General features: G+C 43.5%; 1 protein-coding gene across 10 annotated transcripts in view; it reads right to left on the bottom strand.

Annotated features, from left to right (window-relative positions):
• Nucleotides 1–25,069, bottom strand: part of LIN28B (lin-28 homolog B) — a 103,921-nt gene that overhangs the window by 65,742 nt on the left and 13,110 nt on the right. For 4 of the 10 annotated variants that reach the window (XM_081940636.1, XM_081940642.1, XM_081940637.1 and 1 more), the window contains exon 3: nt 18,592–18,791. In XM_081940636.1, coding sequence (XP_081796762.1) covers nt 18,592–18,791 — 200 coding nt within the window. Of the gene's footprint in view, nt 1–18,591; nt 18,792–18,879; nt 19,002–19,058; nt 19,078–19,305; nt 19,506–20,034; nt 20,271–25,069 lie in introns of those variants that run through there. The other 6 variants (XM_081940641.1, XM_081940638.1, XM_081940640.1 and 3 more) reach the window with 6 other exon arrangements.

The following is a 25,069-nucleotide window of genomic DNA, read 5'->3' as shown; positions in this document are numbered from 1 at the left end:
GCCCCCAGTTCAGAGATGCGATGGGCTGAAGTGACCACCACAAGGAACACTACCTTAAGGATTATGAACTTTAGGTCAACCGTCCTCAGAGGTTCAAATGGTGCTCCTGTCATTGCTTGAAGGACCATAGTGAGGCTCCATGTCAGAAACCTGTTGACTACCGGGGGATGGATATTCCCCGCACCCTTCAAAAACCTCTTAATTAATGAGACCTGGGAAAGTGGAAGGAGCCCCTCTCCCCAAATAATCGTTGAGAGGGCTGCCACCTGTCTCCTGAGGGTGCCATGTGAGAGCCCCCTATCCAATCCATCTTGGAAGAACTCCAAGATGTGTGTTACCGAATCCTCGCGAGGAATCGCTCCCGAGACCCAGCACCACTCTGCAAAGACCTGCCAGGTGGAATCATAAATCCTAGTGGTGGAACCCTTGCGTGAAGCCTCAATTGTGGAGTCACCTCTGTGAAAGCTGGGAAGCCCTTAGGCGCTCCAGCTCAATCTCCACACGGCTAGCAGCAGCCACTGAGGCTCAGGATGCACCAGGTTCCCCTGTCTGAAGTCTACATCCCTCCCCGGGATCCTCCATGGGTGTGACACTGACGGGCACATTAGGTCTGCAAACGACGCCCGGCGCGGCCAGTAGGGTGCCACTAAGATGAGCTCCGCCTTCTCTGATATCACTTTCCAAACTACCCCAGGGAGAAGGGGAAGGGGAGGGGAGGCGTAGAGCAGGCCCTCCAGCCACAGAATCCGAAATGCGTCGACTCCCTCTGTCCCCCAAGCCGGGAACCGAGAAAAGAAACGATCCACCTGAGCATTCTGGGGTGTGGCAAACAGGTCCACCTCCGGATGGCCAAACCTGGAGCAGATGGCCTGGAACAGTTTCTGAGAAACGCTCCACTCCCCGTGGTCAACCGTGGCCTGACTGAGCCAGTCGGCTTGATGGTTGTTCACTCCTGTGATGTCCTCCGCCCTGAGCAATCGAAGATGCCTCTCCGCCCATGCGCCGAGTGCCATTGCCTCAATTTGAAGAGCCCTGGAGTGTGTGCCACCCTGTCGGTTGATGTGGGCCTTCACTGCCACATTGTCGGTCAGCACCAAGACGTCTCGATCCCGAACATGGTCCTTGAAGTGCCGCAATGCCAAGTGAATCGCTCGCAGTTCCAGCCAATTTATATTGTGTTGGAGGTCCAACCAGGTCCAACGCCCCTGCGCTATCAGGGACTCCAAGAGAGCTCCCCATCCGTACAAGCTGGCGTCCGTTGTCAGGATGAGGCGCTCCGGCTCCCTGAACGCAGCCCTCGTGTAGCGCTGGGGAGAGCCACCACCTCAATGACAACTGCACCTGTGGTGTCACTGGAATCTTTTCCTTGGAATTGCTGGTTTGATCTCTGATGTGGCAGGAGATGCCACTGGAGCGGCCTTGCATGTAGACGAGCCCAAGGCACCACGTCTATGCAAGAAATGAATTTCCCCAGCAAGCTGGAGAGCACCACTACAGGAACAAAATGTTGACTTCTAACTTGTCTAACTAAAGCTAACAAACTCACTTTACGGTCGTGGGACAGGAACACCTTTCCCAACCTGGAATCTATGATGGTCCCCAGGTGAGGAATCCTGGTGGTGGGAACGAGGGAACTCTTATCTAGGTTAACTGAAAAACCTAACTGCTGTAGTGTGCATACCACCAACGAAATATCCTCCCTCGTCCGCTCAAACGATGCTGCTTGGACTAAGATGTCATTGAGATAGCATTGGACTCTGACATAGCGCTCACGGTGGTAAGTCGCCACTTCGGCTAGGACCTTAGTGAAGGTCCGAGGCGCCTATGCCAAGCCAAATGGTAGGGCCCTATACTGGTAGTGGCTACCTAAATAGGAGAACCTGAGATACTTAAGGTGGCCAGGGAAGATAGGGATATGGAGGTAAGCCTCTATCAGGTCAATGGAGGCCATGAAGTCATTGCGCCTGACCCCCTCCAAGATGGATTTAAGCGATGCCATCTTGAATCTTCTATAGACTAAGTGAAAATTTAGCAGTTTAAGATCCAGAATTGCCCTCCATCCCCCCGAACTCTCAGAACGACAAAGAGGTTGGAATAGAAACCTGACCCCACTTGGTCCGGTGGAACCGGTTCCACCGCCCTAATCTCTAGGAGTTGTCGGATCGCCTGCCTCATGAGAGAGCGTTTATCTTTACTCTTGGCGACCGAAAAGTGGTTCAGTGGAATGGAGAGAAACTCTAGGCACAGGCCAAATCTGATGGTATTCAGAATTCAGGCATCAGTGGTAATCTCAGCCCAGGCGTCGGCAAACAGAAGCAGTCTGCCGCCTATGGGTGGGGTCACTATTGACCTATCTGCCCCGGCGGTAGAGACAGCCACCTCCCCCCTGGAAGGGCCTCTTCCCCTGTGGTTGGAACCTAGGCCTATCCCTGGTGTAGTGCCTATCCGACTGCCTATCTGATATCAGAAAATACCTGCTGTGCTGCGCCTCCTGATCTGACTGATGATAGGACTGCTTCCAAAAGTTAAGGCACAGATTTTTACTCTGACTTCTTTGTGGGAGTAGGCATGAACTTCTTTTTATTCTTGTCCTCAATAAGGATTGGGTCCAATGGGGTACCGAAAAGGGATCCCCCGGAATAAGGCAATGATGCCAGGTGCCACTTTGCCTTGTTCTCTGCTTGCCACCCACTCAGCCACAGGAGACTTCGGGAGATCACCAAGGCTGCCATTGCCCATGGGGCATACTTCATGGCATGCAGAGTGGCATCCGCAGAGAATTGAGCAACAGCAACCAGCTTGTTGAGATCTTGATGAGTACGCACCTCCTCAGGTGGACTCCATTCCTGCATCTGTTGTAGTCAAAGGATAGCCGTGCAGCTGAAGAACAATGCTGAGGCAGCTGCCTTGATGGCCCACGCACAAGACTGGAATGTTTTACGAAGGGTCAGCTCCGCCTTCTTGTCCTGCCCAGGAGACAATGGGGGGGGGGGGCAAATCCGGCCTCTCCTCTGCATCTGCCATGGCACCAGGTCAGGGCCCACAGGCTCAGCCCACCAGAAACAGCAGCGACCAAAAAACAGCTTACCCCAATCACTCACGGCCTCCCCGTGACGAAATCAGCCTCTGGTAGATCTTTCTGGCCTCTTTTGCAAGCCGCGCAGCTGCCGTGGTTCTTGCTGCCCTGTGCCGCTCCGGGCCTCCTGGTATCGATCTGGGCCTGCTGTTGCGCCGCTGCAGAAAGGATAGCCACCCAGGAAGACAGGGATGAAAACAAGGCTTCGTAGTAGCCTCTGCTCCAGCCCATGCGGCCCGCATGGTACCTCCTGGTATCGATCTGGGCCTGCAGGGCCTTGCCGTTGCGCCGCTGCAGAAAGGATAGCCACCCAGGAAGGCAGGGATGAAAACAAGGCTTCGTAGTAGCCTCTGCTCCAGCCCATGCGGCCCGCAGGAATTGAGGCCCCAAAATGACCGCCGTAATGGTGCCTTGCCTCTAAAGCCCCAAGAAGCAATTTTTAAATCCCTTACCGGCAGCCGGGAGCAAGCCACACCAAGGGGAGTCTTCCAGGTATCAGATGGAGGCAAGGGGAAGAAGACAGGGAGAAGGAATTTGCAGGATGGCACTGGATTGTTTTTGGAAGAATCAGGAACCAAAAGCAACCTGTCTTTCTTCGGCCAGACAGAGTTGAAACTGGGAACCAGAAGCAAGGAGCACAGAGGAATGGCTTCAAATTAACTCTGTCTCGAGGCCAATTGGACATCACAATACCCAATCCTGGCTAATCCTGCAAAATTCCTTCGGAAAATAACTCTCAATGCCTTCATTAATGTCAAAATGAATAAGGAAGAGCTAATATTCATTTAATCTCAACTAAGCGGGAGTAATGGCTTAGCGGTTAAAGACGCTGAACTTGTCAACTGGAAAGCTGACAGCCTGGGTTTGAGACCGAAGCTCTGCGTAATGGGGTGAGCTCCCATTACTGCTCCTGCCCACCTAGCAGTTCAAAAGCATTCAAATGCAAGTAGATAAATAGGTACTACATTGTTAGGAAGGTAACAGTTTTCCGTGCACCTTTAATATTTAGCCATGTTAGCCACATGACTTATTAGCCACAGAAAATGTCTTCAGACAATGCTGGTTTCCTTGGCCAAGAAACAGAGATGACCACTGGAGTCAGCCAAGGCTGGACAGGGAAATATTTACCCTTTTAATCTCAACTAAGCCTTACAGATACAGAATGGAAGCAGAATAAAAGATACTGGATAGTGATTTTGTTCTCCTGAGGTTGCTTTTATAATAAGGTGTGAGATACCTAGTTACTTGCGGGATCGCATCCTGCCCTATACATCCCTGCGACCAATTCGCTCTCAGAGAGGGACTCCTCCGGGTGCCATCCACTAAGCAGTGCCAGAGGGCGGCGCCCAGGAGCAGGGCCTTCTCTGTGATGGGCCCAGCCCTCTGGAATGACCTCCCCCCCGACATTAGGACTACTACTGATCTCTGCTCCTTCCGCAAGAAACTCAAGACCCACCTGTTCCAACTAGCCGGCCTGGCTCAACTATAGCTCTATCTTCTAATCCCCCTGGCAATTTTAAATTTTAGGGTATTTTAATGTTTTTTAACTCTATTGTTACTGTGTTATTTTATGAATTGTAATAATTGATGTTGTGAGTTTTTTATACCTCCTCCGTGCAACATGTGATGTGTTTTTTATTGTACGCCGCCCCGAGTCCCTTCGAGGAGAGGGAGCGGCTTATAAGTCTAATAAAATAAAATAAAATAAATAAATAAATAATACAGTATAGTTTAAACAGTGATATTCCAATTATATATATTTTCTTTTCAACCTTTCTATAAATGAGATGTTACTTTGTTAAAGAAATGGGAAGTATCAATTTAACTGATTGTTTCATAGATTGATCCAGAATGAAAGTTTTCTAAAGAAGATTTACTGTATCATATAAACTTCTTCATCTAATTTTTGAAAATATGCTTGTTAGCAGAACTCCAAAGTATCATTGGTCTTATATTTTGGGACAGAGAAAAACAATCTACTTTGATGGGGCTCTAGAAATTCATGGGAAGTTTGTAAGTATTATCTATCTTGACCAAAAGGAACCATAGGATTTGTAATAATGGTCAAGGGTACAGAAACATGCATGAAAATGTTTTCTAGATGTGTGTGAATTGTGAATATAAGTAAAATATGTGTTAACACATTCAGGCAATGGGATTTTCTGCAGCATCCAATATCCTACAAAATCTGTTCTGGAGTCTCTGAAACTCTTGTAGCTGATTTAAAGGATTTCTAGACAGAAGAAAAAATATCACTCAACGGGATTGAGTGATTTGTTTGTTCCATCCATAGGAAACAAACACTGATTTCATCTTATGTTATATAGCATTGAAATAGAAGAGAGAATATGACTGCCTAGTTTGTTTTATTTTCCAGCGTTTTGGGATTTTGGATCTTTAATTCAGTCTTGAAACCTGACAACAACATGAATACATTTATTCAGTTTTCTTGGCAACATTTTCAGAAGTTGATTGCCAAGGCCATTTTCCTAGGGCTGAGAGCATGACTCGCCCATAGTCCCACAACTGGCTTCTGGCCTAAACAGGATTAAAACTCAGGTCTCTCTGCTTTTAATCCAGGACATCAACCACACTCTCTCTGATATCTAAATTGAGTTGAATTGAATTTATTGAATTTATAGACCGCCCCCTCTCCCCGAAGGGACTCGGGGTGGTGTACAGACAGCAAGCTAAAAACCATGTACAAAATAAATAATCTTAGATACCCTTAAAAACAGATTAAATGTTAGGCTGTACAATAATAAAAATTTAAAAACAACCTAAAAAACCTACCCCTAAAAATTTAAAATACAGGCTAGAAAGATTAAAGATTAAAGCTACGGTTAGGCCAGGCCAGCTAAGTTGAACAGGTGGGCCTTAAGTTTCTTACGGAAGGAGCGGAGATCGGTGGTTATTCTGATGTCGGGGGGGAGGTCATTCCAGAGGGTCGGGCCCATCACAGAGAAGGCCCTACTCCTGGGCGTCGCCCGTTGGCACTGCCTAGTGGACGGCACCCGGAGGAGTCCCTCTCTGTGAGAGCGAATCGGCCACAGGGATGTATGGGGTAGGATGCGATCCCGCAGATAATTACCATAATACTAGAAGCTAGTTTTGATTAAAGACACTATGTAGCTAAATGAATGCACACAGCTATGCACCGCTACACAGGCTTGATCTCAAAATACTCTCGATGAATTCTCAAGAAATGTGTCTAGAAACCTGCACAGGACTGGACTTCACAAGTACAAGCTTAAGTGCCAGGCATGAAATCCTATTTTCTTTGCTAACAGTTCAGTAGTGGGAGCGCACACACTTCTGGGCATGTGCAGGACTTTCTGCCCATGCGTGATGACGTCAGCTTGGCCGCCACTACTGGCTCAGCCGAAACGGTGATGGCGTCAGCACTACTGCCACTGCCACTACCGGTTCGTCCAAACCGGTGTGAATTGGCAGAATACCACCTCTGCTAAGTGCCCTACTAGATCTTATGAACTGACAATGAAGATAGTTTCCATGATCGTTTCCTTACTATGTGCTGGCATATTTTGAATTAGCCATGCTTCCTGACATCAAGTAAAAGATATTTCATTAAAACAACAACAACAACAACATTTTCTTTGTGTGATATTTTTAACTGAGGGAAAGTTAAAATTTTAATCTTCCACTAATGCTTTACTCTACGCCAATGTTTTTCAAACTATGGTTTGCAGATCTCTGGAGGTCCCTGAAATACATTCAAGAGGTTTGTGAAGTCAAATGAATCAACATTCTAAAATTTCTCGGTTTTAATTTCTAATGCAGTAAACATTGATACATATTATGAAGAGTACCGTTTTAAAATTCTCAGTCTTGGTAGTTGACTACAGTGGTTTCTAATGGAGGAGAATACATGTAGCTCAAGGTTGAACTGTGGATACTTGGTGCTCTCTAGGCTTGGTTGTCTATTTCAATATAGTTATTTCAAGTAAGCAAGTAATACATATTTATTTATGCATAGATAAATAAATACACAAATAAATATCAAAGTCAAACCAAAAATTAATTGGTTTAACAATTAACAACAAGAAGTACACAAAATCCCAGCATAAAAGATCAGCAGTACTAGATGTTCCTCCAGTATATAGATTTAGGGTCATCTGCTTTGTACAACAAACTCTTTTCATGTGACACAGATTAATCAACAAAGCAATACCTTATAATTGTTGCTTTGAGGTGTTAGTAACACAAACAATTTAATTCAATCCTCACAAAGTTCAGTTTATCTGAATAACTTTAAAATGCCCCCTTTTCCCACACAATCAACAGATTTTACTTAAACATGCAGCTCACATGAGTTGTCCAGGTTCTTGCACAAAGCAATAAAATAAAACCATGTGCAATTGTGTAAATAAAGAATTCCCCAAGTGTTAAGCAAAGCCATTACTGAATTGGTTTTTAAAGTGGAGGTATTGCAGAGAAGCAATTGGGATTTATGACTGTATTTGTTAATAGTATGATACTTTACAAATAATAGAAAAATATTTAATAGGGTTAAGAGAGAAAGCTATTTTCCCTTCCCCATCCTGAGTACAAAACCTATTTTCTATTAGAAAGAGCAGATGCAGCTCACACCAAGCTTTTAATTCACAGATGGTTTTCACTTACTTACCAGTTTGCAAATATGTGTGCGTGCACATTGGGATCATAATTTGAGGACTACCTATACACACACATTGCCATTAAGGAAGTACAGGACACACTACAGTTGTTCCTGGAAGATTTATACTGAAAAACTCATGTAACAAACACTTTTACTCAATATGGCTGACTTTTAGCCTGTGGAAGACAGTTCTGTCTACCTACAATACTTAATAGCCAAACTGTTGATATGGGATATAAAGTTTGTAATACTTTTTCATCAAAATGGCATGTCCATGAAATGGATAGAAAAATGCCTGACACAGAAATGAGAGGGGTACCAAGTAACATTTCCAGAAGCTGGCAGTAAAAAAGATCAGGGTGCTAGAGGGAATCCATATAAAATATATGGAGCCTGCAATGATGTTTCATTTGCATACTGAAATCTGAGACTGAGGCGGGGGGGGGGGGGTTACATCCCTAATGTAGGAATGTGTGTAGGTGTTCCCAATTGTCAAAACCTACTGGTATTTTGTTTTTAATTTGCGCTTGATTTTATTTGAGAGTATATTTTTTTCAACTTATTATCTTTTAGATTTTAGTGTGTGTGTGAGAGAGAGACTGAGGGGGTGGGGGAAGGGATATATAGACTTAATTCTGAATCTCTTAGACTTGACAGATTAGAATGGAACATTTTTAGACAGAAAGATAACTGTACTTTCGTTAGCCGAAAGAGGATATAGCTATCTATTCTGCTGTTGACTTCTCCCAAAACATCTACAGCAGGGGTGTCAAACTGGCAGCCCGCAGGCTGGATGAGTTACACACAGGCCACACCCACCCCAGCTCCACAAGGGAAAAAAAAAACATGATACATCACACAATGGCAACGTGACAGTGCGAGTTTGACACCTGTGCTCCTACAGCAAAGCTGGTATATATTTAGTTTCATCACCACTCCTGCAGCCTTTTGCACATACTTCTCAATAGATATTGAAGCCAGTTATAAATCCTGAAAGTGGCCACTGCTTAATGGCAGACCCCCCCCCCCGATCAATCCTTCATGACCCTAGATGCAGCTCAAGAAGAAGAAGAAATAGTACTGATAATTCTGAACTATAAATGGGTCAGCAGTTTGACTTTTTGCATGATGAAGATTCTCATATTTCTAATTATTTAACATACCCAAAACGCCAAGCTTTGGGATATGACCCAGAAACAAACACATATTCACTTCCTGGTTAACTTTGTTTAAACCGAGTTACTTAACAAAAATTCCCACCATTTATCAAATTGATGGGTTAAGAAAGAATTGGCTAAACTGACAATACTTTGAAGTCCCAATTGCCTTTAAAGAGTTCTGAATCCCTCACTAGTCTGAGTTCACATCAATAAACTTGAAAGTATTTTTATTGGGTTTTACTTCTTCACCTTTCCCTGTGAGGAGCACTTTTCCTGTGCAACTTAATTTATTAACCTAATTAGCAAGCAAGTGATCAGATGTTAGGATATTGACCAAGGAGCTAACTGGAACTGGGAAGCAGTCCATAGATAATGTAGACCAAAATAGAGACAATAGCTTGGATTTCTCCTTTACAGTATTTTTCTACAATGAAACAGTTTGCATTCTTGCCACTTCGATTTTGAATACCAGTTTCTAGGGATTGGGGTACTACTAAGTTTCAGATGATGGTAGCATTGCAAGACCTCACCCAATATGTGAATGGAGAAGAACCTTGACAACTAAGCCTGAACCTACAATATTATCATAAATATTAATTTCAAACCAAACACTTATTTTTTCCATTTAAATTTAAAAATCTATTTATTTATTTATTTTATTTTATTTTATTGAATTTATAGACCGCCCCCTCTCCCCGAAGGGACTCGGGGCGGTGTACAGACAAAAGCTAAAAACCGTATATACAATAACAATATTAAATACCCCTTTTAAAAAACAAATTAAATATAGAGTCTGTACAGTGATAATAAAAATTAAAAACAGTTTAAAAGGACAACCCCTTAAAATTTAAAATACCGGCCAGGAGGATTGAAAATTAAAACTACGATTGGGCCAGGCCAGCTAATTGGAACAGGTGGGTCTTGAGTTTCTTGCGGAAGGAGCGGAGATCGGTAGTAGTTCTGATGTCGGGGGGGGGGGTCATTCCAAAGGGTCGGGCCCATCACAGAGAAGGCCCTACTCCTGGGCGCCGCCCCCTGGCATTGCCTAGTGGACGGCACCCGGAGGAGTCCCTCCCTGTGAGAGCGAATTGGTCGCAGAGATGTATGGGGTAGGATGCGATCCCGCAGATAGCTAGGTCCTGTGCCATGGAGCGCTTTAAAGGTGATAGTCAACACCTTGAAACGCACCTGAAAAGCCACAGGTAGCCAGTGCAGCTCGCACAGGAGAGGTGTTATATGGGAGTACCTGGTACATCCCATGATTGCCCGCGCGGCCGCATTCTGGACCAGCTGCAGCCTTCGGGTGCATCTCAAGGGGAGCCCCATGTAGAGAGCATTGCAATAGTCCAGGCGGGACGTCACAAGCGCATGGGTGACTGTGTGAAGGGCGTCCCGGTCCAATAGGGGGCGCAATTGGCGCACCAGGCGAACCTGGTGGAACGCCCCCCTGGCCACGGCTGTCACATGGTCATCAATCGACAGCCGGGCATCCAGGAGGACGCCCAAATTGCGCGCCCATTCCACGGGGGTCAGCTGTTCGCCCCCAATGGCCAGTGATGGAACCCACTGGTTGAACCGGGGCGTCGGTATCCACAGCCACTCCGTCTTGGAGGGGTTGAGTTTGAGTCTGTTGCTTCCCATCCTATGCATATATACCTGGCCTTTTTTTTTCTAGTATCAAATATTTCCTCAGAGAGCATCATCATTAATGCATTAAACAGATTTATTTGTGAAAATAAATTCTGGTGCTGGTTTTTGAGCTACCATGTAAGATCTCAAGCAATCATATTTGTGAATTTTGCAAGACCTTGATCGTTCTCTTTTTTTTGTAGACGCATTTTGAATGTTAAAGCCAAAAAAAGAGAGAACCTTTTATGTTGCAGGAAATTGACCACATTAAATAAAAATGATACATAATAAACAATATTCTCTTGTGCCAAATGCAAGACTGATTGCATAAAATTGGACGAACTTCATTTTTTTCTCAGAAAGCTTGGAAAGAATGTAAAGAAGATAACATTCTTATTCTATCCATAAAGGCCATTATTTTTAATTTTCAGCCATTATACTTGAGTAATTAAGAGAAATACCAGAGTCAGTTTGGAGTATTAATGTAGAAACCAAGAGACTGGGAGTTCTAGTCCCCACCTTAAGCATAAAGCCAACTGGATGATCTTAGACAAGTCCCTCTCTCTCAGCCCAAAAAAGAGGCAATGGCAAACCACTTCTGCAAAATCTTGCCAATAAAACTACAAGGACTCCTCCAGACAATCACCAGGAGTCAACATTGATACCAAGGCAGCAAAACCCAACACAATATATAAAAGAAGACAAATGAAACAAAATAAAACAAATCCCAGAAGCATACGACAAGGATTTGATTTCCATACTTGTTTTTTCAATAATTGGGAGAACTTATGAGCAGAGCATCCACTGTTAAGCTTAAATGAACTTATAAATAAATGCAAGATATATCTATGGTCCCTTTCCAAAATATGTTGGGAAGAGAGGACTAAAAATGAAAGAGGGGGAGAAGGATAAGAGAGATAAGTTTGGTCTACTTGAAAGCAGAGGACGGTAATTTCAGGTCCTGCCATAACCATGAAAGCCAGTTGACTCACTTTGAGGAAGCCACTCTCTCTCACCCTCAACCTACCTCACAGGGTTGTTATTGTGGGAAAATAGGAAGAGGAAGGTGAACACAGGTTTGGGTAAGAAACAGAAAATGAATATTCATGTATTCAATTATTGGGATATGGACAAGGCTGTGAAGAAGGATATATCAATATATCTATATCTATTCCATCCATTCATCCATCCATCTATCTATCCTTCTTTACAGCCTTGTCCATATTCCAATAATTGAATACATGAATATTCATTTTCTGTTTCTTACCCAACTTTTTTCCTCAACTCTGATTGACGGAGAAGAAATCCACCAGTTCCAGAATGGTCTGGATTCTAGAACCTCAAACATGAGAGCTCTAACCAATGATGGGGTTCGGACACATTAGTGGGAGAGATTTATTCAAAAGGAAAACTAGTCTAGCGGGATCCAGACTTGAAATAGCCATGAAATAGCCAAAGATGGGAAAGGTTGCTCTATCAATATATCACTGATCACCAATTTATATTCAGAGGTTTACACTTGCAATGCTGGAATAATTATTTTGAAAATTAGGACTTCATTCAAGCAGCACTGCTATTACAAATCAATAAAATGTAAACCTTAATGCATTTATATAGGCTGTAGTCAGACTTGTTAATTTGTAGCATGGTAAATATTCATTATATGAGCCACATGACTCTGATAAAATAAGACAGTAAAACTGCAAAAGACCTTTGAGTTAAAACAATTTACCTAAACACACATGTGTAAAAACAATTATCATTTGTAAATAATTAAGAAGACCGCAATTCTCTTATTGTGGTAAGACAAGTTGTTGCAATGAAACCTCATTCCCCTTCCTATATATACCATTAATGATGCAATAAATATCAATATGCAACTTCCTTTTTACAAAACAAATAAATTAAACAAGACTTTTGTTCTATCCTTTACTTAACACACATTTCCTAAATTTTGAACATCAAAACTTATAATCAATCATTCAATATGTAGTCAAAATACCACTGTTACTATTTGAAAATGCATTAAAAGGTAAAAAAACATTAATACAGTGAAATAGAGCAAAACAAACAAGTCTGATTTAGAATTTTGTCCAATATTACTTTATGCTTTGATGAACAAAAGTCACTTAACTTTTCAGAGTGCAGATCGTGATGCTTAAGAAAGGGTCACATCATAAATGTTAGCAAGGCTGCTTATTATTGGAAATTTGACAGGTTTTATTTTAGGGGGGGAAAACTCCCTAGAAACCTACTGTACAGTTTTTATCTGCTTCCCATCTCAGATAAGCAGGAAAATCTGGTCTGTTTTTAGGAATCATGATTTTAGGTGGTTTGTAGGTCACAAAAAGAAAATGTGGGGGCTGCTAATGGCCCACTCTATCATTAGATTCAGAATGGCCAACTGTATACAATTGCTTGTTTTAAGAACCCCAGAGTAGATTGTTAGAGGGAATATGTTTCTCTAGAGACACTTTTGTTATTTGATCATCTAATTAAGGGGTAAGCGAACTGCTTTTATTGCAACATACAAGAGAGAAGTTTAGAATTTCAGTCTGAGGAAATTTTGTGTTTTGATCACACACTAATATTTATCACCTCAACTTAATTAGAAACATGGACTAAAACATAACTTTGGGGGATATAAAGAGAATGCAATGAATATTGTACTAGCAAACTGGAAAGAGTTGCAACAAAAAGAAACTGTAAAAAGAGATGACCTACTCAATGTTATTTGAAAGTTGCCCTGTGTTTTGTTTGATTCCAGGTGGTTACTGAATTAACTGTTTTATACATGCATTTAATAGAGAGTCATAGCAAAACTGCAAATGGAAACCATGGAGCTATGGAAAGACAATTGTCATGGGATGAATTCCTGGGAAATGGAAATGTATAACTTTGCAAAGCAAACCACATCTTGACATAGTAATTTGTTAATACATTACATAACCCATAATTTACTAAGCTAAACTAAAAAACAATAGCCCGGACCACCCCACCCCACCGGCCAGGAAGTAAAAGAAAAGAGAGAATGCTGCAATTGACTCTAAATTGTATGTTGTTATAGGTTTGCGTAAAGTGGATTTTGAATATTGAATTTGTTTATGTTAATTTATATGACCACCCATCTCACAATGACAATTCCAAGCAGCTAACATAAAATTAAAATCAAACAGAAAAACAGCACACGCACACACACTCTGTATGTAAGTACAGATGTGGTATGTATGTATATATGTGTGTGTGTAAATGTAAATGTGTACACACACACACACACACACACACACACACACACACAGTGTTATATAAAGATATGGCTAGATAGCTAGGCAGACAGCCTGCAAGCCATTTTTACGAGTCTGGGGTAGATAGTCTCCTGGTATCAAGAGGAAATAAATTAGAATTTTGATCATTAATGTTGAGATTGAACATGTATGAAATTATCTTGGGAGCATTTACCTATTACAAAGAGTTGGGAAAGAAGAAGCTCAGATAAATTGTCTTGTCTTCATCTCTTGCCTCACAATTCCAGTATATTATTTAAAAAGACAATTGAAGCAAATGACCGCAAATGGTAGATGTAAGTTCCTTCCACAAGTTCCTCTTCATGTGTTAATTGTCTTTTCTGTTTCTCAACACCTATTTGGAAAAACTGAAATTATTCTAAAGCTTGGTTCCAGGAATGTTATATGAATTGTTACTTTAACTGGAATTGAATTTTGCATTGCTTTTGTTTCCTATATTGGTATTTTATTGTTATTGTAGCATTGGGTGTAGCTTTTCTATGATACTTAAGTATCACCTTCACTGAGGCAGTTTATACATTCATAAATTTAAAAAACCCTAAAATATGTAACATTCAATTTGATTTCTACTTAAACCGACTGGAATGGGCAGCTTTCAAGCCTTTGATCTTTTTACTTTTTAGTCCTTGTCAACTATGTGCTCAGTTGACCAAAGATTAAAATAGTCTCAACATTTCCAAGGGGAAAAAAAAAAGAAAATCCAAGCCTGATCCATATATGTACATGATTCCAGAAAAACCTAGGACAACCTTTCAGAACTGTGTAAATCTTTCAAAATAGATGTTTCAGAACACATGGGAGATATATGAAACATGTCTTTAAATTATTAAATTATTCCAAACTGCTTCTTCTTCACATGCCTGTGCATGCATAGACATTTCATTCTGTGCAAGCTCAAAGAAAGACACAGCTGCTTTAATAAGTCAAACATAGGGGTGTCTCATGTCCACTTGCATATTTCAAACTTTTAAAGGATTTTACAAACTGCAATATAATGTCACCTCTAAAATTGCCCCAACTAGTTCTAAGTATGAATGAAGCAGGATAGCTGATACAATAACAGTTATCAGCAGGAAAACTGTCCCAACAGTGATACCGTGTAAGCGCTTGGCTTTCTTTTTGGGGAGGTCTTATTATTTTTGAGGTGCAGGAAGCAGTGAGCGTGGTCACCTCATGGCTGCTGCTGTGTTGCAATATTTTGGGGGAGGCTTATTTTCAGGAGAGGGCTTATTATAGCGCGTGAGCTCAAAAGCCCGATTGGGCTTATTATCTAGGGAGGGCTTATTTTCAGGAAAACAGGGTAGGAACTCAAAATTGGCAGAATGAGACAACTTCTTGTTAGCAAAATTGGAATCCCTATAAACCAACAATTATTTGCTCCCAAACCCAGGTTCCCAACCTTGCTGTCCAAATCTAGCCTGTTACATTACAGAGAACTGTGGAGAACTGAGTAAGATGAAGTGCTCTCTTTACCTTCAATTTATTAAACTCCATTGCCCCCCATCTGGCAGAGGCAATTCTGCATGGAGTTAAGTCTCCCTTATACATACCAGGTTGGAGTTACCATTTAACATTAAGTGGTGATTGGTAGATATTTTAGCAGCAATTGGCTTGGCATTCAAAAGAGAGATCTATAACCTAGATGTTCAAAAGAATGTGGCTTCCTTGGTTAGATTTTTAGGAAAGGAGGCCAACCAGCAGCCTGTCTTTATTTTCCTACAATGGCCAGGTTGAAAGCTCTCCCAAATTTGTCCTTCTGCTAATACTGGCTCCTGAAGCCATTTTCTGTCCTGCTCAACTCAGACACATTCCTCAACAGTGGCTCCAGTAAAATCAGCCACACAAGCAGTTTGTCAGTAAAAAAGCAGCCTTTCCCAGCACACATACAGACTGCAGCATGGCGCCCTTAAATCTTGAGGTTTCCTCTTTGATGACATGCAGCACTGAATGCAGTTTGGAGGCACAAGAACAATCAGAACTCCACACCAGTAATACACAGATGGAAAAACAGGGAGTCAGGCAGAGATGCCAAAAGGTTTGCAACAAGGATAGCTGTTAGTCTGTTTCAGAAAAAAGGGGCCTCAAATAGTGACCTAGGCAGGCAAGGGGCAAGTTTACTTGCTCAGAGAGTTTCAGTCTTTCTCTAATCAGATAATGGTCCTCCTTTACTCCTAAAGAGACCTACAAGCTGCTCATGGCTTCTTCCTTTCCTTGTGATCTTCTGCCCCCCCTGCTTTAGGGCCCCTTTTTCTGCTATCATTTGTAACCCATTTGTACAGTAATGCAGGGGTCCCCAACCCCCGGTCCATGGACCAGCACTAGTCCACAGCATACCAGCAACCAGTCCACATAAACAAGCAAAGCCCAATCCGTAGGATGCAGGCAACATGAGAAACTGTGCCTCCTCTGGTCCAAAGAAAAACCTCTCCACGAACCAGTCCCTGATGCCCAAAAGGTTGAGAGGCCACTGCAGTAATGGAAGTGAAATCAGCCTGTATTGCTGAAAACAATAATACTCAATACCGCCCTTTCATTTCAGATGAATTTCTGCAGCGCAGTTAAACTGTGGGATAGCTAGAACTGACTACAAAATAATTAACACTCTTTCAAGAAGTTAAGATTTAATCAATGTTACTGGAAATGCTGGTATGCAGGTGTGTGTGTGTGTGTGTGTGCAAGTCCAAATTACCTTCTCTGAAGAATTCTGACTAGAATGTTTTAATAGCCGTTATCTTTTGATTATAAAATGTTTCAACTCGGAAGTTGCAAAAATACATATGTACAGAAAACTTATCTAATCTGCTACAGTTCTACAGTCCAAATCTGTGAAATGGGATTGATCATGACTTGTACACTATTTATTTTACATTAAAACATCGCACTTTCTCAGAGACTTGTAGATGAAAGGAGAATATAGAAAAGAAGCTTAAAAAAATTCCAAGTCTACATCATTACATAGTTTTATTTAATTATTGCAACCTATCAATAACCAAACTGACCAATGCAAGTGTGCATGGAGCAGACAAGATGGTTTCTTCTCCAGATTTTACCATTGCAATTCTCCCCTCCCCCAATATTTTGTTTTTACTTTTTTAAAATCTATGAACATGTGAACACGGAAGCCAAAAGCCTAGCAAGATACGCAGCACGTTACAACATGACAATGTCTGAGTAATCAAACTACAGGTGTCTGTTATATAAATGTTATTTTAACAGATTTTGTGGAGTTTGATTTCCAGGTGCCATTAGAAATCAGCACTGAAACTCTATGAAGGTTGTAGATTAAATCAAAAAAATTCATGTAAATAAAAAATCAGTTATTTCATTTCAGTTATTCTCCATATTTATAGTTAAATATTAATTTTGTTTCAAGATGCTGTATTTACAATTCATTAAAGTGATATTAATTTTGTTACTAAATGGGAAAAGCAAAGTAAATATTCTGAGAAGCAGCAACAGTAATTCTTTCACCGGTTATTCCAAAACATTTCCACTGAATTCAGTGAAAATATTACATCAGAAGATATTTTTAAACTTGAAATTACTGGTTTTATTACCTTGTTCTATTGCACATGAATTCCATACCCATCACCCAAATTAATAATAAAAAACCCCACACACAACAGATCATCTTAAAATTTTGCTCAAGCCAGAAAAATAAAAAAGAAAGCAAACTTGACACACACACACACACACACACACATGTTTGCTAGGTGACCCCCACACGTAATAACAGATGTATTCACATGAAACATTATTGAGGTTTTGCAGATATACCTAATCAAACCCCCAGGTCTTCCTACATACAATGATTTAAAATAAAATAAAAAGGAATTTAACAATGTGCCTAGGAATTTCAGAAATTTGCATGTGTTTCATTCTCTTCCTGAGCTAACTATGCGATGGTACAATTCAAAATTTAATTCCTGGTTTTTAGGATTTAGATAATCCTAAAAGAAAGTGAAAGGCACACATGTGTCAAACATAGTTAGCTGAAGTAACATTTTATGCTGTTATTTGTTTTTACAGTCATAATGGATTTTTACATGCTAAAGGAATAATGCCTTTATTTGTACACCAATATGTACGATAATATCACTTTTTACATTTGCATTTCTAAACTTTTGAGGCCTTACAGACTGAGCAGTCTTGTTGATCTATAAAAGATATTTTCGTCTCACAGGTTATCACATACCTGAACATAAATTAGGCTTTGATATGTCATGTTCTACAGTATGAGACCCATTTGTTTCCAAATAGCAGACCAACACAAGTACTATTTATATTTCACTGTATTATCTCAAAAAGTAACAGTTTATAATATTTTCTTTCTAAATAAGTTCTATTTTTGGGGGGGTGAGGAATCTTTAAGTTCAACATGCACAAAATTGCAGGGTTTACACCTGATTTTCTCTTGCTCAAATTTTAGTAAAGAGTAATTTATCAGATGACTAATAGATTACAAAATTCCTCTAGAATTACACAGGAAGCAAAACAAAAACAAAACAAAAAAACATCCCAAGGCTTTCTACTACAATTTTCTATTGAAAAGGTACTTTATTAGATTTTATTAACTAATAAGATATTTTCTCAATACACTGATTTCAATGGGACTGTTGCCGTGGCCATCTGAAATTAGTTCCTAACAGAACAGGCACAATATATATATTTATGCAAACACTGTTTGGGTCATATGAAACAGAAGCAATCTTAAACGGAACTAGCATCGATTAATTTTAGCAAAAGGGAGAGGTGAGAATTTAAGTAACAAAAAGTGCTTACTTGGTGTACAAAGACATCAACAGGAGACTCCAAAGGGCTTCCCTGGCGGTTGAGCATGGAAATAAATCCGAATCCCATTCTCACATTAAACCACTTGCAATGGCCTGTTCCGTGCAAAACCTGGGATTCCTCCTCCTCTTCTTCTTCCTCTTCTTGTTCCGGTAATTTCCCGGGTTCATCTCCACTTTTACGCGCCCCCGCTGATTTGGAGAGGGATGGCGGAAAAAAAGCACAAGAAAACTACGTAAATATACACACGCGCGTGCACACACACACACGCACACACACCCTATCTCTTACACACAAGCCGGGAATTAAATTCCAACAACATCTCCTTGGCGGCAGCAGAAGAGCGATTGCTACAGAAAAGGACGGAAAGCGCACATACACGCACTTTCAACGTTACGAAACCGAGCTATTTCCCCTTCCCTTCCGACCCACAAATTTTGTTTTCAAAGCGTACCAACATTTCAATCACACCCACGCCCGGATCTCGTAGGAGGAAATAAACTGCGTTTCGAAAGAAATAATAATAATAAAAATGCAACGCTGAAGGGCATCTCCGAGGGGGAAAGGGAGCATCTGCTGTGAGTCAGGCTCTATTTTTCATACACTCCCCGCCACTCGCACACACAGGCTCTCACACACAGTAGTAGCACTAGCAGCAGCAGCGGCAGCAGCAGTCCAGCCCACCCCACGTTGTTCTGTACATACGTGCGATCCTGCCCTTTAACTCCATCTTTCAGCCACATAAACCACCCCAGAAAACGATACTTTACTTGGATACTGCTGGTTGAGCACCGATCCCATCCCTCCCCAGAGGAATTCGCAGGCGAATGAGTCTCGGCTGGCGAGGGAGGGAGCGAGGAGGGGCGAGGAGTGAGGGGGGGGGGCGACCGAGCCGAGGGAAGAAGGCGATTGCACAACCGCTTGGAACAGCCCATCCAGCGGCCACGAGCGCCGGGTGTTATTTTCCAACTGGGCTCATTTCTCTCATTTCCCTCCCCTTTCTTGTACGCTGGGACGATTCTTACTACAGCCCAATGGAGCGGCTCTGTGGAGGGGGGGGGGGGCAGGTGTGTAAAACTTTCCCCTTCCCTTTCTGCCTTCAGCGACTGCTTGCTCAATCACATAGGAACAATGGTCCCTCCGAAGGCTTTTCAACTCGGGGGAATCGGCGGTGGGCGGCGCAGAGCACCACAGAGGAGACCTCGGCCACAATAGGATTCCCCCCTCCCTCACCTCCCATTTCGTGGCCGTTGTTTGTCGTGTTTTTCCTTTAAAACGCGAGCTGTCCTTTAAATCGCCCTAAAACGAAAGTTAAAGGGCTCTCCCTTTTTTAAAAAAGGGGGACGGGGCGGGAGGGAGAAGGAAAGCGAAGCGATGTTTCAAAGGAGAAAGGGGAGAAAAAAGCAACCCGGGAAAAAGGGTGGGGGGAATAACCTTCGGCCATGTTGCTTTACAGGCCTTCTGTTCCAAAGTAGCGAGGCGGAAAAGTACACCCGCTCCCACCCTTTCCTGGTCGGGAGAAACGTTCTCCGGAATTAGCTTAACATCTTGATTTTGAGCGGTTTCTCCCGCTTTGGCAGTCTAGGGGTCCCTGCTCTCTTGGGTTTTGGGGGGGGGGCTTGTTGCTGCCCCGCCCCCACCGCCCGGGCTATGAGCCGTCCATGCTCTGGCTGGGATTCTGAGCCCTCGTTGCACGTGACTCGCCCAATTACATGCCTTCTACTACTAATTTCACCTCGGGTCTTCCGAGTTGAGGGGATTTTGGGGAAAGGGGGGGCGAAGTTGGCAAAAAAAAGAAGGAAGGAATAGCCAATCGGTGCTTCCAACGGCCCTGACAGGCCCGGAATAATTGATGAAACCAACAACGAAATTTGAAAATCCGCTCCCCGTGCCACGAGTTGGCACGTTTCTCTACGTAGATCCGTCTGACGCTGGTGAAGGGTGGGGAAATTCTTTGTCGGGACGCAAAGGCCGCCGGCCTGCCTCGCGCGAGGCATGAGTAGCGCGCGCTCTCCCCGGAGCCAAAGCTTGTTGTTGTTGTTTGTTTTGAGGACACGCGTGCAAAAGAAATCGCCCTTCGCTCCGCGCACTTTCGTAACGGCGGCGGAACCCCGGGAAGTGGGAAGCGCTGCCGAAGCGGATTCACAAATCGGGCGATAAAGAGCTTTTTTAAAAAAAAAAACCTAAGCGGCATTCGGTATTTTTGTTTTAATTTAACTTGGGGATCGTTTCTGCACTTTAAATTGATTGGCTTGGGAGATGGGCTTTGGATCTTTGTGCGAGCTTGCTGGTCGTGTCCCGTTTGGAATCGGTGACGGGAAGGGGGCGCAGTCTGGCTTCTTCCTGTGCACACATCTACCTGGAAGTAAGCCCCCTTCCTTGCCATTGACCACGCGCAGAATTTGGGCTGCGGAGGCCTGCGCTCATCCCCTAAGTAAATCTATCTGAACTTCATGGATCTTGCTACCCTGTGAGTGTATATGTACCGTATATAGAATTGGTAATGAATCCATCACTAAGATCGAGTCCACTCCCTTGCTAGGTGCAGGAATCCAAATTAAATCATCTCAGACGAACGATCGGCGAGGCTTGTTGGAGACACATCCCGTGAATAAGAACCCTGTTTAATTATTAGGATCCCTCCCCCCTCCCAGTTTAATTCCGAATTCGTTTTCCTAAAACGTAGATCAATTATTTGGGGTACCACTCTTTAATAGCCATCTTCCGTGTGAATTACATTGCAGTGTTTGCCATTTTATTCCCTTTTCGGTCTTATGTCTTGTTGGAAGGGAAAGGAAATGTTTTTTGTCTCTTTGTGGAATATCATAGAATAATAAATCATAGCACTGGAGCCTCTTTTGAGAACAGGCCAACTCTTCGAACGATAAACGAGCATTAAAACACGCGTGGCATACTTTGCACAACTCATATTCTGAAGCTGCTTATTACGGCCCTGCCTTGTTGTAGGATCGGTCAATTAAGCCTGTTCCGGGACTAGAGTCGCCTTTGCCGGGTCTGTAAGTCGTCCATTAGGGAAGCCCCACCGGAAACGCGGTGTCATCTCAATTCGGTTCAGGATGCGAGGCAGTCAAGCGTTTCAAAGCATTTAGGGAAGCGGTACGCGGGGAGGGGGGGAGTTTGGTAATGGAGGGAGCGGGATGGCGCTTTCGCAGTTTCGACCGCCGTCTCGTTCCGGGGGAGGGGATGTGATTGATGACTTCCTAAATAAGAGGTCAGATTGCAAGCTCAACATCCAAGGCGAACCTCCCTCGGCAACCGATCGTTCTCCAGGAGGCGGGAGAGAGACTGGAAAGGCGAAATGAAATTTGCCAGCGAAGAGGAAGCACCGGAGCATCTCTTCCTTCCGGCAGGAGGAGAGGCGGAAAACAAGACTGGAGGGGAAAATGCTGGGTCAGAAATTGCCGTTAAAACCCCTCCTTGATAGCCGACAGCTGTTCGGAGTGCTTATCCAGTCCAGGCTTTACCTGCGAGTCCCTTCACCCTACGGTGGAATTGACATTTTAACAGACGAATTACAGGGGGGAGAAACAGTCTATCTCCCCCAAAAGCTCCAAATTCACCAACAGAATCTCAGGGCAACACACGGGCGAAGAAGGGGTGGAGGGACCGGGCTGGGAGGCATTAATGACAAGTGCACCGCCTCTGATGACGGTCGGACGCTCCCGGGAATGCTGGCAGTCCAGCCTTGGACGTGTTCACCTCGAAGGCAGCCCAGCGAGTCTTACTTTTCCATGCGAGCTTTCCCCGTCCTTTTCCGCTGCGCCGGAATGGCCTCCGATCCTTTGAAGACGTAACAACGGACCTCCTTCGAAGACCGCTTCCTTACAGGAGTCCCGCTGATTGGCATGGTGCTCGGGATCGCTCGCCTTCTACTGCCCATCTGTGTACGCACTTATTAAAAAAATAACACGTGTACGGTATTGGACATGAAAAGGATTAATCCCGAAATATCAGTTTCGGCCACCCTGGAAAATACCCACTGCCCGTTTCTCAAGCCAGATCAACATTTGAAAGGTCCAGTCATATTCTGCCACTCGCTTCCCGTCCCTCTCGCCGTGCTCTAATTTGCCCTGAATGTTCGGGTTTTGTTTTTTTCACCAACGAAATCACAAGGTTGTCCGTTGTTGGTTTAAACCTGGCGACAGGCAGTCTGAACAAACAGTGAAAGGCCCTCCAGACTAACCAAAGGGGCCTATTTACTCCCAGGTTATTGCGTAAGAGTTTGTTGCAGGGAGAGGAAAAGGCGCACATTTCTTTTCCTAACGCCCCGTTCTAAGTGGACAGGGTACCTTCCTGCCATGAGAACATCTCCGCGCAACGCGTTAATTCACAGCGCTGTTCTCGTTTTCCGGGTGGAAGGAGGGCTGAAGTTCTTTATGGCGGCATTCCTCTGGCAGCTTCAACCACCAGCTCCCCTTCGGTGATTCTGGTGCTGGGTCGCCTTGCTCAGCTTTCGCCCCACCTCCTCCTCCTCCTCCTCCTCCCGCCCTCCTCGCTTCCTCTCCGGCGGAGCTTTTCACGCAACCAAATAGCGCGCAGGAAAGTGGGAGCAAGAAGAGCTAAATGATCCTGAGGCTCGGGACTCAGGTCTCTCAGCCCAGCTTCGGGAACGTTTGCTTAAGAAATAAGTGCTTTCGGAATTCAACGGGACTTCCATTCAAAAGAAGCGAATCTTTCATTCGAAGGAAGAAAGAGCGCGGCTTTTCCAAGAATTTAAAGGTTTATTGAGGCTGGAGGGCAGCAAGAGGAAAATCTAAAAAGATGAGGCGGAGAGACCAAAAATCTAAAACGTTTTTACTTACCAGAAATAGAGGAACGAGGTGGCTAACTAAACGTCTTCGTATTACCAGGGGTCATGGTGAAACTAGATAAGAAGAACGTCTGCGCTCTTCTTTGCCAGTGAAAATAAAGAGCCTTCAAAGGATTTGGGAGAACTAAAAAAAATTAACCGGCTGATGGAAGATACTTTGGGGGATGTATTCCATCTAAATACGGGACTGTTTCTTGCTGCAGCTAGGGCAGTTTGGGCTTCTTTTCGGTTTAAGGAACCATTGCTGCCTGAACCTTGCGCAACGAAGAAAGGAGGCACGTCTGATATTATTTGGCTTCCATCTTTTGAGAACGAAGAGACAAATTTGCCTTAAAGCCCCACCACCACCATGTAAAGTTTAACTCCTCACGTTGGGGGCGGCTGCATGCCTGGATGTCTCTTCGAGGTTTTGCCTTATCCATTCACCCAGTGTGGTGATCAAGTTCTGCGCACGACTTTGTGCACATTTTCCCTCGAACTCTAAAAGCCCCGAGACAACGTGAGAAAAGCATCCTTATCGTAACACAAAGTACAGTATTCCTTAGTAACTGAAGTTTATAAAATGCCGAGTTGCATTCTGCGTAGTATTTCTGTTTTAAGTCTAAAAGAACGCTCACTATGGAGAAAAAGCTGCCCAAAAATTGGAAGCGTGCCTGCATACCATCCTTCTATTAATACACCTGTCCATAAGTATTTATACGGAGGGAGGAGGACGTTAGAAACGCAATACCGCCATCGACGGGGTAGGTGAAAGTTCAGAAAGCAGAAAGGACCTGTTAGCTCCCCCCGGTTCCAAAGATAATTGATTCAGAGCATATTATTGGATTTTGCAGAGGCTTGACTTAAATGACCTTTTTTGGTTTTTGAAGTGGAGGAACGCCATAAAGCAATTGCAGTATCGAAGGCGTTGTCATATATGAAAGTCGCTAGGGAAGATCAGGCTGCAGGCGGCTGTACAGTATTTAAAAAAAAAAACACCGCGGGTTTTCACTGCCCAGCAACCTTGAAATTTGAAAGCCTCCAGTATTAGCAGAATTAAGGTCGGGGCCAACGGCCTGACCAAGAGCGTCAGATGTTTTCGGCGCATCTATTCATTTCCTGCCCAAACATCACGGTCCCTCTCCTCGCCACAGACTCAGAACGGTGCGGGCAGGAAAGTGGCGACAATATCAATACCTCAAAAGCGCTGCCCTGACTTTGCGGATCAGAACGACACGAAGACGTTTTCTTCCTTCAAAAAGCCGGCGACGCAGGAAGGTTTACTTTCCGTCGACTTCCTTCGTTCTTTCCCAGGCAAAGCCGTCTGGAAAACGCTGTTTCCAACAATCCAGGCGAAACGCCGAAGTTCGACTCGCGAAACAGCGGCTCGGCGGGTTTTGGTGTGACCGCAAAGGGCGCAGGAAGGTTGCGCAGGGAAAGATTGGGGAAGGGAGAGAAGCCTCCCTATTCCTATTTTTTTTTTAAAAAAACAACTAGATTCCAGATTCTGAGGCACTCCTGCCGCTTGGGGCGATTGTGATATCCCCCCCCCCCTCCAAGGCGACAGCCGCACCTGTTGTTCCGAAATAGTCCCAAGGGGAAGTTTTGGGAAGTAGGATGGTGGTTTGGAAATCGGCGTGGTTGGAGTACTAAAATGGA

Source organism: Natrix helvetica (genome assembly GCF_964273705.1).
Source record: "Natrix helvetica genome assembly, chromosome: 2".
Classification (NCBI taxonomy): Eukaryota; Metazoa; Chordata; class Lepidosauria; order Squamata; family Natricidae; genus Natrix; species Natrix helvetica.
This window is presented reverse-complemented; position numbering and strand designations above follow the sequence as displayed.